This window comes from Notolabrus celidotus, chromosome 18 (assembly GCF_009762535.1).
Source record: "Notolabrus celidotus isolate fNotCel1 chromosome 18, fNotCel1.pri, whole genome shotgun sequence".
Lineage (NCBI taxonomy): Eukaryota > Metazoa > Chordata > Actinopteri > Labriformes > Labridae > Notolabrus > Notolabrus celidotus.
The window spans coordinates 28,085,957-28,099,861 of record NC_048289.1 but is presented as its reverse complement, the minus strand read 5'-3'; the positions used below and the strand labels follow the sequence as shown (position 1 = coordinate 28,099,861).

Here is a 13,905-nt window from a genome sequence, read left to right as displayed (position 1 = left end):
ACATTACCGCTGCACATGTTGCAGGTTTCTGCTGGAGTTGTTAGCAAAAGAAGTGTGACATGCACTTAAACTGCAGAGTCTCTGGAGTTATCCTCCATCATGCTCCACCGGGCAAAAATGCACAGACCGGCCGGCGCTGATGACGTAGGAGACACACATGGCTGTTGTAAACACAGAAAAGCATAGAACTGAGATGAATAGATCTGCCATATGGATCGGCATTATATACCGGCCCTTTGTCACTGATATCCGATCTAGCTTTTGGAGTCTGATCTAGCCGATATCCGATACCAGGATCGGATCGGTGCATCCCTAGTGATAACGGGGATGAGGGGAATAATAACATTGCTTGATACAAAGGCTTTGGAAAACAGCGATTTCGCCATAATCTAAAATTACTTCACTTACAGATGAGTACAGATGGGTATGATGACCTTTTCTTAAAACGCAGCAGAAAACAAGTAGTTTTTTTACATCATTCCTACCAACAGCAGCTTTAAGTTTTAAAAAAGTGCCTCATACACCGACTTTTATGGGATGTGTGTTTTTTTTTCTTTAAATGATTCCTTTCAGAGTCTAATCTGTTTGTTATTGTTTCTCATAAACCTCCTCACTTATAAAAAGAAATGAGTGAAAAAGTCCCACATGCGACTCAAAGGAAAGAAAAGAAAACACGTCATTTTGCGTATTATTATGGGTATTTATTAAGCAATCTCTTCAACCACAATCATGTTTCTGGATTGAACCGGCCTCAGATGTGAGAGGAATGCAGCTCTTAAAAACAAAAACAAACAAAAAAAATCCCTAATGAGATTAATTTAAAACAAAAACACCGTAGCCTTATATACAAGTGGATGGGGTGGGCATGTGCAAGAGGTGCATGGGGGTTTCAGGGTGTGTATGATGATGGGTCGGTACAACAGGAGGATATCTGAAGGAGGGGAGAGAAGAGGGAGGAGGAGGGAGGCTGGCTTTAGTACATGTAGCCTTTGGAGTAGGGCTGGGGGCCCATGTTTTGGGGGGCTTGTTCTGTGGTGTAGGGGACACCTTCGTCCAGGTGGGACAGGGGCACCGTGTCCTCCTCGTTGACGTAGCGCTCGAACTCGGCCTTCAGGCTGGGTCGCTGATTGTCGGGGAAGGCCAGAGAGATGAGCGCCTCGGGCTCGCACACAAACTTGTAAACATAGCGCTCACCGGCCACCTGCAGAGAGACGAGACAGCTCGGGTTATAAAGAGGGAAGAAGAAGAAGACCTTCATCTGTTCATTCTTTACGGTGGGACGAGGACTTTACACCAGCTTTGAGTGAAAACATGTTGACTTCATTTTATGAATGAAATAAAAAGAGGTGATAAAGACGGCAGATCAAAAGATTATCTGCAACGTTTGTTTTGTTATTATGAATGTCAACTTTAATCAAAACAAGAACAAGCAATGGATGTAATGCTGGTGATGTGCAAGACAGATGGTGAGCAACTGCAGACGGAGATCCTGCACAACTGCACAAATGAAAATGTCATAATGTTCCATAAGTGTGATTTACTAAAGAATGTGACACGCACACACGGCTGCCTTCATCATTTCAACATTACCCATTTAGATTCTTAACTCATTCATATATTTATTCACAACTGTGTTTGGATTGAGACTTTAATTTTGACCCAGCAATTATTCTAATCAGCTGCTTTAAATACTTCATTCTGATTGGTTAAAATTCTTCAACAACCATGACTCATTCTCATCATCAAAAGTGATGCCAGGGACGACCTGATCACACACGTCACATCAAATCAATAGACGTAGAAGTAGTCTGACACATTCCCCTCTCTGCCTGTTGACACTGGTAAAAATTCCCATTTGCAGCGCTTTTGTACATAGATAAGTCTAACTATTCTGCATGTCTGTATATACTTTAATATTATTTGATTTGATTTGATCTTTATTGTATTACATCTTAGCCCTGTGATAGGTTGGCGACCTGTCCAGGGTGTACCCTGCCTTCCGCCCAAAGTCAGCTGGGATTGGCTCCAGCCCCCCGTGACCCCTAACGGGATGAGCGGTCAAGATAATGGATGGATGGATGGATGGATGTATTACATCTTATTCGTAGTTATATCTTATTTTACTCCTATTAATAATTAGACTTTTTCATACTGTTTATAAGAGCTCTGTAATGCCTGAATTTCCCTCCTCGGCATAAATCAAGTATTTCTGATTTCTGATTCTGAAAAAGTTACAATTGAATGGGATAGAATGGAATGTATCAAAGCTGAACGGAATGGAATGAAGTACAATAGAATGCTTCAGATTGATCCAAGCCCCGTAACAATGGTGATTCATTCTCAACAACTAAAGTGATGCCAGGAACAACCTGATCTCACACGTCCTATCAAATCAATACATAAAGTAGTCCAACACATTCCCCCTCTGCCTGTTGACACTGTGATAAAAATGTAAGTGTGGTCTCAGGCTGGTCTTAAGAGTGGGGGAATAATGAGGGCACAGATGTGAGAGAAGCCTGAGGAGCTACTGGACCCCAACCATCTCTGAAAAGTGGAGCAACATCCTGTCCTGCAATCCAGGCAATGACAGCAGAGCTGGTGAGTAACGTAAGTCACTGATCGTAATTACATAACTTGAACTATAAGTGGAAGTGATGATAGAAACAGTTAGTGTCAAAAGTTGTGACTCATTTATATTTAAAGGTGAGTCAGAGAAGAGAAGGAGAAGGAGAGCTGAATGAGGACAGATATGTCAACATAGATATTCCTACAGAAGTCCTGCTCACCTTGTCTAACATTACATTTCATTGAAAACAGATTAATATGGGGGCACTGGTGGCCTAGCGGTCTCAGCACCCCATATACAGAGGCTATAGTCCTCATCCCCAACTCTCTACCCCCCACACTTCCTGTCTCAACATCTGTCCTATCAATAAAGGCAAAAAGCCCAAAAATATATGTATATATATATATTTTAAAAAATCTGTTTAATGTGGATTAGAACAAATCAGACGCCATATATTTCAGCCGTTGTTATGAAAGCGTCACCAACCCCAGATTCTAAGGGGGCTTCATTTTTAGATGTCTGAAGAATAATGTACACTTAGTGTCAGGTTCTTGTCTCACCCTGTTTGGATTCTAATTTGCATAACCACCTGTTCACTATACATACATCTTACATAGGCACATTGCTGTGATTTCGCAGATTAATATGCAGATCACTTGATTCATAAGGATGCAAATTCAACAATTTTTTCTCCTGGTTCTCTGGTGAACATTATTGCACTGAACTAAGAACATGGTTTGATTTTAAGCGGCCTTTTTCCAGTCACCCTATGATGAGTTCCTAACAAAGCACCAAAGCAAAATGAAAGTTTCAGACAATCTTCTAAAATTTAAAGACAAATAAGGACATATTTTAAAAAGCTTAAAATATGTAAAGTTGTGTCTTCGTACCTTCTGCATGATTCCCTTCTCGTAGTAGTAGCGCAGAGAGCGGCTGAGTTTGTCGTAGTTCATGGCCGGACGGTTCTTCTGCATCCCCCACAGCCTGGCGACCTGATGAGCAGACGGAGAGAGGGGACATGTCTTTGGTTACATTTCTGGCAGCTTCGGTGAATTCAAATTGAAGGTTCTTTGTTTTTATTATTGGATTTAGCAGAGCTTAAGGATAGAGCTTTCCTCAGATGACACGTCAACAGCAGAGAATTGTTAGTGTCAGCATTTTTCCCCCCTCAAGTCCAGATCCCCCAAATCCTAATTAGACACAGTTGTTTGTAGTTCCATGCTGTGACCACTAGGGGTCCTCGGTGGAAAGCCTAAAGCTCTCTCTCTCTGTGCTCTGTAACAAAACAGAGTAAACATACCGAGACCAGGGCGAGTCCCCACATGTGGATTCACTTCCTTTTTATGTAACCCATTACCACTTGAATGCAACCAGAGTCCCACAGTGTTCGCAGTGAAGAGGGAGTCATGGCTGGTTGTCGGAGGCGGGCCATGAAATACACCCCCAACCCCAAAAAAGGAACCTCTCAGCTGATGGCGGACTTTTAACTCTGATCAGATAATTAGCGTCTCAGTGAGGGGGGTGGGGAGTAAATCCAATCATCTGAAAACAGTGAGGGATGTTTTTGTTGACAAATATCTGAGATAGGGAGGGAAACTGAAGACTTGGGGGAGGGGGGACGCTGAGATTCATGACTCAGGAAGAAGAGACAGGTTGTATCCCACAGTGGCCATCAAGCCAGCAGCCCTGTTTGATCTCTGAGTGTGCTCTCAGCCCTAATTGCTCTTGTAAAACTCCTTCCCCATCCATTTTTAATGTACAGTAAAAAGATAATGGAAAACACAGTATGTGAAGTAGACCTGCCCGTATTAGGACGCGCCTAAACGGACGCCGTCTGATGCGGCCAATCAAATTTCAGAGACTTAAACATCGCAGAAATGTCTCGACTGGAGAAATGTGAGTGTGTGCGAGCCAGAAAAAGGGGGTGTTGGATGATTCTGAGATAGTGCGCTTGTCCTTCATTTATCAATCCAGAGTTTCATGTGTTGAATAATGAATGGAGGACTAATGGAAGATGGATAAGAGGACAGACCTGTGAGGAAAGTGGATGAATCACACTTGTGATCGCTGTAATCTCAGTGGCACCTTTAAACCTGGGCTCACATAAATTCATCCCCAGAATAACTCCTGTGCTGTTCACATCAGATTCATAAACATGTCATAATCAACAAGTCCCTGATCAGTAAAACATATTCATTTAAAATGTGTGAGCACTTTTTAAGTCTTAATCAGACTTTAGGATGGATCATATTACTACAGCTTCCATAGAAAGACTAGAGAAGTCCACAATCACGCCCTTTAAGAACAAACAGAGCGACTTCAACCTCACCCGACTCTTTAACTACCTTGAGATTAGATTAAATAAGAACACAGATTGCTACAATGAACAAGGACTCTCTCTGCAGCTGTCTTTCAAATCTGTTGTGTTTTGCATCAGGCCCAAGAGACTTCATCTTTGAATATGTTGCAATTTCTCCAGATGGTGTCACAATAACAACAAACACTTGAAATGTAAAGGCTCCAACGTGTTGCAGGGTCAAGCCAGGACATTTACGCCCCTGTTTGACCTCGTCTGCAACACACAGAGGAGGAATGGTGGAGCAAAGTCACTCTGATGCACTGTGTAAATGCCATGCCTCTTGCGTTATAATCCAACGTGAAATCACACACTAGAGCAGTAATGTTACGTCACTGCAGAGCTCCATGTGGAAGCATAAAGGAACTTTGTAACAGGGCTGTAGGGAATGTGGCTTAAAGCTCCTGTGAGGATTTTTTTTTATTATGGTTGTAAAAAAGACTGAATTTAATTATAATGTTTCTTTATGACTTACAAAAGCAAACAGGACCATCAGTGACTGAAAATTGATATTATGTAATTTTTAGTGCCTGTGAGGAGGTAGGTGTCAGACCAGATGACCTACAACCCGCTGACAAAACAGCCTGCTAAAGCAAATAAACCTAATGAGTGATATATTTGACTGTTTTGAGGTGACGTGTATATCTTTGTCCACAGGGGGCGCCAAAATCAACACAAACTGAAAGTTACTCACTGCAGCTTTAATCTCAGGAACTATCTTGCCTCCATTTCTATTTAGTAAACTGGGTCCAGAAGGATCGCCATTTAAGCTCCGCCCATTAATGTCTTGACTTTCAGACATTTTTTTTTTTTTAAGTTAGAAGTTATGTTTATATATTTTTGCCTGTATTGATAGGACAGCTGAAGAGAGACAGGAAATGTGGGGAGTAGAGAGAGGGGGAAGACATGCAGTAAATGGTAGAGGCCTGGAGTCGATTGGCGACCTCTGATGAGGACTATAGCCTCTGTATATGAAGCGCACTTAGACCGCTAGGCCACAGCGCCCCCTCAGACATTTTTTTGTTTTATCCAATTTAAAAAATTGTATTTCCTCCCACATTTCTTCTCTCTGACATTGACCTATAGACCTCAATATGTTTTTAAAAAATCCTCAACCAAACCAGGAGATTAATAATGAAGGGTTTTTTTTGTATTGGGTTCTTACATAGCAGCAGTTTCCTGGAAAGCTGCTATCAGGGCTTATATTGGAAGAAAATCCTAAGTCTTCTAAACTTTGTGCTACCATGTTTTTTTTTACTATTTCTTCAGTACAACCCTAAAAGCCAACAGCTGTAGCGACTTCTAAAATCTAAATGTCATATTTTCTAACATATCTAACAGCCTTCATACTGTAAGAGAACAAAACTCTATTTTTGACCTTAAAAATGAAAGACTCGAGAGCAGACTTAGCCTAATGGTTGAGATCCACCCCCATGTGGCGGGTGGCCCGGGTTTGAAACCGGCCTGTGGCCTCTTCCCCGCATGTCATTCCCCCCACTCTCTCCCAGTGTCCTACACTATCCACTGTCCTCTCCTCTATATAATAAAGATCATTTTTTGAAAAGGAAGGATTTGGAGGCGCTGGTGGCCTAGTGGTCTAAGCGCCCCACGTATGGAGGTTAAAGTCCTTGTCACTGAGGTTGCTGGTTCGACTCCCGACCGGTCGACCATTTCCTGCATGTCTTCCCCCACTCTCTACTCCCCGCGTTTCCTGTCTCTCTTCAGCTGTCCTGTCATTAAAGGCAAAAATGCCCCAAAAACATAACTTTAAAAAAAATTATAATAAAAGGAAGGATTTAATTTCATTTCGTGCGTACCTCTTCGGGTTCGATGAGTTTGAACTCCATGCCGCGGCCTGTCCAGGCGATGAAGTGGGCGTTGCCCGGGTCGTCCAGCAGGGCCACCAGAAACTGCCAGAGCTGCAGAGAGCCTCGGCGCTGGTACGGTGTGCCCTCGCGAAAAACGCTGCCACCATTCTCCTGCTTCACCTCCCCTGGAGCGAAAAGGAAGGAAGATAAAGAGTCAGCATGTGATGATGATGCTTCAACACACAGACTGCTGTTGAAGGCTTTATTTATTTAAAGCTGCTGTGAGGAACTTTTAGTTTGTATCGATTCTGGCGCCCCCTCGAGGAAAAAGTGATACCTCTTATCTCTTGTCCTGTACATGCAAATAAGTGTATTCAGACAATAACCTTGTCCTGTTGTCTGTTAACCTTAAGATTTATCAATCAATGTGATTATTTACAATGAAAACAGTCAAAAAAGGCGGTTTCTAAAGCAAGATGTCAATCATCTGTTCTGACACCTACCCCCTCAGAGCAGTTTCAGGCATTAAAATGACAACAGAGAAGGTATCAGTGTTGTTGTGGATGGTCTTGTTTGCTTTTGAGGGTCATAAAGAGGCATCAGTATCAGTTTCAGTCTGTTTCTCAGCCAGTTAAAAACTCCTCATAGTGCCTTTAATACAAGACGATAATCTGCATCAAACCGTGAAGTTACACTGAAGGAAAATGTAACAGCTGGAAAGTATCTGAACTCTAGTGTAGAAAGTGCATCAGCAGGTCATCTTATCTTGTGTTTCATGGTCGCATACTGACGTACACTGTTTATTAACAACAGCTTATCAGACCCTACAACATAATTGCAGCAGTGTGTTTAGCCGAGACAGAAATAGCAACATTTTCTGGAAATTTTGTGGCGCAAAAAAGGAGCTAATAAAAAGCACTCAGATATTTAGAGGCAGGATGATGTTTGCTGCTTGTGAAGAGATAATTACTTACGCTGGGTTAAAGCCACATGTTGGTAAAAGGACACTGATTTGTGTTGGGTTCCTGTTTGTTTACCAGTCACTGGATATGTCGTACACAAGTGTGGGAAGACGAGAAGCTAGGCTAAGTTACCACTGTTGTCTCTCAGAGAGCTCGCACACTTCACTGGTTCAACCAGTGCTGACACCCTCGGGCTCTCCACTCAATCTCCTTTAACGTCAATCACCAACACCACCGACACCATGGGAAACTACTCTCGACCTGACAGAGGAGCCCCACATCGTGTGTGTGCAGAAACAAAACCCACTAACTAAGCCTGAGAGTGCGTAAAGAGCCGTGTACCTGTTACACAAGCAGCCTTGACGTCAGTGTGAGAAGATAGGTCAGCTACAAAGAGCGGAGTAGGTGACAGCATGGCTAGTGTTTCTCTGCTACACTCACTGTCAGCCAACTAACACCTCTCCAAGTCCGGGAGAGAAGGAAATGAAACAGTGTGTGAAAGGCAGAGGGTTTGTGGGTAGAGCGGGGCTCACCTTCGAACTTCTCTGGAACCACGCGGGAGTCATTTTCGAACAGATAGCCTGCAAGACAAGAGGAGAGGTGTGTTAGAAAAAGAAAGGGCCTCAATGCAAGCGTAAATAGGTCGCTCATTTGGGATGCGTGCCAAGATTCGAATGCAGTCCAAGCTAAACACAAGAGTCTTTTTTTCTGCACGTTGAATAACCGCAAGCTGTTAAGTGTGCTTCTGTTTTTGCAAAAGTAGGAAAGAGCACTTCCCTATGAAGAGGACTTCATATTAGAAGCATTAGACAGAGACTTTAGTCCTGCTTTGTCCTTTCAGAATAATTTTAATCCTCTTTCTGCTTCAAACAGTTGTTGAATAAGAACAGAAAACAGCCTAAGCAATGAAAAGCTAAAGGAAGGATTGTTTTTCTCTTCTTACTGGGGCAATAGTGCCTTTTCCTTTTTTTTTTATACTTGTGTTTATTCAGGGATTCTTGAGGCAGGGGTGAGGCGGCGGCCTCTGCCAACGGAAACATAGTCACACTGCTGGTTAGCCAATAGAAACACGGACTATCTACACTGGTTAGCCAGTGACCACAGAGCTGCAACCAGCAACATTTACTTTCTAGATAAAGCGCTGGAGGAGAGGAGATTGTAAAAGCAATATTTGTATCACTCCGACTGAGGAGTAGTTTGACTGAGGCCTTGAAGGAGGGGCAGAATTTAAGAAGAACTGCAGGAGTTGATGTTACCTTCATTGCTGTGCTGGGGGTTTGGGTAACCCTCGTTGTGGTGGTACATAGAGGGACATCCAGGCACATCTGTAACAGAAACAAAACACAGATTGAGGTCAACATTTGGTTTATTAAACCAGTTTAACTAAACATTGCACAAAGCTAGGATGACTGTAGACCAATCTTATTTTCCTAACACTTCTGTAGATAAATGCTTTTCCCAAGTAGGGCTGGGTATTAGCGAGGACCTCACGGTATGATATGTGTCACTATAGGTCTGGATATGACAGAAAGTGTGAAATATATGGGTGCAGAATGCTGGTGTCTACAAGTCTGGAATCCAGGAGTTCAGTCAACAATCTTTTGGATGGAGTTCCACAGGGATGAAGACATACATGTAAAGTCGCAGTTTCAAGGGTTAATAACGGCCAACAGTCACAGGTAGATAAGCGGTAATCATGTAAAGGTGACGATACAAAACTTGCAGAGTCTAAACCAAGCAGCAACCTCCAATCTTGAAATATGAAGGCCATGGAGAAGTGCTAAAAAAAACTGCAGTTCATTGAGCGTCCACTAGAGGCTGGTTGCAGAAACACCGGAAACCACATACACACCCATTCAAAGAAGACGATCTTTGCAGCAGAAATAAACATGTTTACAGCCTGGTTCAAAAAATAGTTTAGGTCCAGATATTTTTGATTTCTCTCTAGGCACTGAACGTGGGGGGGAATTTTATTATAACTCTGTATTTTTTAAGATATTAAACTTATTAGTTTTGCCCAAATAAGGGCATAGCTGACTTGATTGGCAGGCGGGAACACTGTAGCTGTTAGTGAAAAGGCTAAAGGCCCGCCTCTTTACCTCACACTAGCTCGGGAAGAAGTTGGGTTGTGTTCAACATTTCCAACATAGGTTAGGCTTCAAAACAGATGGGTGACGTCACGGATACTACTTCCATTTTTAAACCATTTAATACAAATTTTAAAACCTAATTTGTTAAAAGATGTTGTCAATACTAGAAATGTCAACTTCAATATGATACTAGGAGCAAAGATATCAAGACCTGTTTAAAAACCAGGGCAACAAAAATATCAGACCTGGACAGCTAAACTGGGAACTCTCTTTTAATGCCTACAGATGCTTTACATTAACAAGAGGCACACTAAGAAGGATTTTCCCACCAACAGGGTCCATTTAAAAATGTTCTACATTTTAATCCATTTCATGTATCAATGTGAAAGGTGAGGAAATCAATATACCATTGTGAAAACGAATACTTTTGCAGTCTTATTGATATTTTTTTGAAGCCACCAAGATCCCCAAAATGTAGATATTAGAGATTCAAAGTGTTTAATTATGTAAATCGCCTCCTGGGGGGTTAAATGTTGAGGGATTGTGACTTTGAGTAAATATTTAAAACAGAAAACTCATATTTACTTCTATTTTCTGTGTACCTGCCTCTACATGTTTACAGTCACCCTCCTAACCACCAAGACAAACACTTCATAAACCTCCTTGCAGATGAAGACTGATGCTGATTCCGTACTTTGAGTAAATAAGAAGCCCCAAAAAAACTGCTTACCAAGCTAATCCGAGCCGTACAGTGTGCTATAGAGTATTATATGGATACATTGTGTGATCGTCCCCAGCATTGCAAGGACAAACTGTACATTTATCATATCACTTCTCTTGTCTCGGGCGGTATTTTTAGGCCATGAGACAGCACCTCCACCAGACCAGAAAAGCGGTACAGTATACAGTGTCTGCACTTTATCTGGGCTCATTACTGACTGTCTCCAATAGGTGCATTCACAAAAATAGATTGTATAACCCTCCTCATGATCCCTCAGGCTCAGTTCTCTGCATGTTGGGACACTTCTGAAGCACAGTTATGTTTTAATGACTTCTGCAATCTGCCGGGCGTTGCACGATGATTTGTGCTCCACATCCTGTGACCTGCTGCGCTCACCTTTGTGTGTGTTTTTGTATCTTTTTTTCTTCCTTTGGCGTAAAGAACAGGCGTGTCGCAGACTATTGTGTGTGTGTGTGTGTTTGTCTGCTTTTATTTCGTCTGAGAGCTGAATGAACGAGACGAGCGAGGGCATAAAAACCGAAAAGGTGCAGCTCTGTGCCTCTGGCTTCGGTTTGTGACTCACGCGTGGGGAATGCAGCTGCAGCTCTGTGACTGTGATAAGATGCCATTGGGGAAAAATCAAACCCTCCATTCTGGGGCGGCAGCACTCGATCATACTGTAAATAATACGTCCGCCCGCAATGGCAGCCCCCCCCCGCCCCACCAGGGAGTGATGGGTAGATTAGGTGTGAGAGCAACCGGGGTTAATTGTGTGCCGAGTGGCATGACCATTTTGAGTCTTTCATGTGATACAATGGCAGTGATTAAGCAAGGAATGTGTCTTTGTATGTGAAGCTACGAGACTTATTCTCAGGCTTTTTTTATGAATGAGACTGCAGACCTGTGACATTTGGCTTTCATTGTTTACTTTGTGAACATCAGAAAATCACAGGTGTTGTTTTCTTTACACGCTATTTACTTCAGTACACCTCTTTGTACGCTCCATTGCCTTTTTTTACCATTACCTGCAGATGACCTTAGACATTCTTGGCGAGTTAGACAACCGCAAATGGACGGCAACAGATGTAAACAGTAACCATTGACGGCGGTGTTGTTTTTATAAACCTTATTAACGTCTGCGTTTGTTTGGGTGCATTCATTCATGAGCTCTTTAAACACAGATTACACATTAAGTCCCTGAAATAAAGAACATTCTTAAAGTGTGTAATTAAATTTGATGAATTGAATATGTGATGCTCCATTTGAACGGTTTATACAGGTGTCTTTAACTGCAGTCTGTAAAGGACAACCTGAAGTCTCATGACCAGTCAAAAGTTTGGAAACACCTTCTAATTCAAGAGTTTGTATTTATTTTAAGTATTGGAAACACTGTAGATTAATACTGAAGACATCAAAACTATGAAAGAACATAAACAAAAGTGTTAAACAAAAGCAGAATATGTTTTATATTTCAGATTCTGTAAAGTAGCCCCCTTTTTCCTTCATGACAGCTTTGCACACTCTTGGTATTCTCTCAGTCTGCTTCATGAAGTGGTCTCCTGGAATGGTTTCTAATTAACATGAGCCTTGTCAAGAGTTCATTTGTAGAATGACTTGCCTTCTTAATGTGTTTGAGACCATCAGCTGTGTTGTTCAGAGGTAGGGTTAGTACACAATGGATAGCCCTATTTGACGACTGTTGTAATCCAGATTATGGTAAAACCAGATTATTTCATAGTTTTGATGTCTTCAGTATTAATCTACAATGTTGAAAATAATTAAAATGAATAAAAACCATTGAATGAGAAGGTGTGTCCAAACTTTTGACTGGTAGTGTACAATGCCTCCAGGTTGCATGAACAGCACAATGACCGGTTTTCTGACGTTGCAAAAATCTGCATTGACTTTTAAAAAAAAAACACAAAATCTGAGGCTTTTAATCCAAAATATTCAACACAACCTGATGAATCAGTTGTTTTAGGGCAGGGGTGTCAAACATGCGGCCCGCGGGCCACAACCGGCCCGCCAGAGGTTCCAATCCGGCCCTCATAACGACTTTGCAAAGTGGAAAAATTACAGAGAAGACATTAACTGGAATTTTTCAACAAAAGTAACTATTATTTCAAATGTGTCCCCTGTGGGTCGCATAAAATCATAATGCTGACTTTTTTTCTGGGACTTTTTTTCTCAAAGTGAGAAATCAGATGACTTGCTGTTTGCATATTCCGGTTGAGATTCACAAAGACTTTTTAGAGCACTATAACATGATCAACTAACTACTAACACTAGCACTACACCCCTGCATACAACACTGTCCAGCAAGCAAACTGTTCTTGCTCAAGCTGGGGGATCAAAAATAATCAACTTTACCTTCTTCATTATTATAATCTCTGTTCTTCTGCAGTAAACATTACACTGTGTGTGTCAGGTGAATGGGTAACCTGTGTGTTTGGTGTGTTAGAGTAAAATATTCTGCCCCACTATTAGACTCATCATGGCAAAAAATACAACAGCTGTTTTTGTTCAAAGATAGTTCATTAAATGTGAACATTTACAGAATGTACTTGTACTTTTTTGCACTAAAACAAAGGGGAAAATGTAGAGTTGTTGTTATTTATAGGTTATTATGTTGGGATTTTGCTGGTCCGGCCCACTTTAGATCAACTTGGGCTGTATGTGGCCCCTGAACTGAAATGAGTTTGACACCCCTGTTTAGGGTGTAGGCAAATTATGACCTACAGCACATATTCACTTATTCTGAGCTCCAAATTTAGAGTTAAAAAAAATGGAGATGACAATGGAGAGAGGTTTATTATCTGGAAAGTAAAGATTTTTATGTTAGGTAGGGAAAGCTTAGATCTAGTCATTTCATATTTCATCAAAGGGTATTTGACTACTGTTGTAATCCAGATTATGGCGAAACCAGATTATTTCATAGTTTTGATGTCTTCAGTATTAATCTACAATGTTGAAAATAATTAGAATAAATAAAAACCATTGAATGAGAAGGTGTGTCCAAACTTTTGACTGGTGGTATATATGGAAGGGTATTGTGGCCAACACAGTGTGGTCCCATTATGGGAGTAAAGTCGTAAATGTAGGAGAATAAATGTGTAAATTTATTTAAAAAAAGTAACAATATTAGCTTAGGTTGGCCTGTATGTTGTCTTAAAGGGGATTTCAGAGGAGCAGCCAGCTTCCAGCGCTAAAAAGGAGGAACGTGGAGCATGTTGAGACCATAGACTGTATAAATAATGGACGTAGTATCCGTGACGTCACCCTTCTGTTTCTGAAGCGCTGTTTTGAAGCCAATCAGCGGCGGGAGCCATATTGGATATGCTGAACTCAACCTAACTTCTGTTGAGCGATTGTGACAAAGAGGCAGGCCTTTAGCATCCTTGC

General features: G+C 41.6%; 1 protein-coding gene across 2 annotated transcripts in view; it reads right to left on the bottom strand.

Annotated features, from left to right (window-relative positions):
* Positions 1–679: 679 nt before the first annotated feature.
* The window catches only part of etv4 (ETS variant transcription factor 4), a 55,905-nt gene continuing 42,679 nt past the window's right edge, over positions 680–13,905 (bottom strand). For both annotated transcript variants that reach the window (XM_034707571.1, XM_034707572.1), the window contains exons 8-12: positions 8,949–9,017; positions 8,226–8,273; positions 6,740–6,915; positions 3,457–3,558; positions 680–1,201 (exon numbers count right to left, since the gene is read on the bottom strand). In XM_034707571.1, the coding sequence (XP_034563462.1) occupies positions 974–1,201; positions 3,457–3,558; positions 6,740–6,915; positions 8,226–8,273; positions 8,949–9,017 (623 nt within the window). In that variant the 3' untranslated portion in view covers positions 680–973. The remainder of the gene's footprint in view (positions 1,202–3,456; positions 3,559–6,739; positions 6,916–8,225; positions 8,274–8,948; positions 9,018–13,905) is intronic.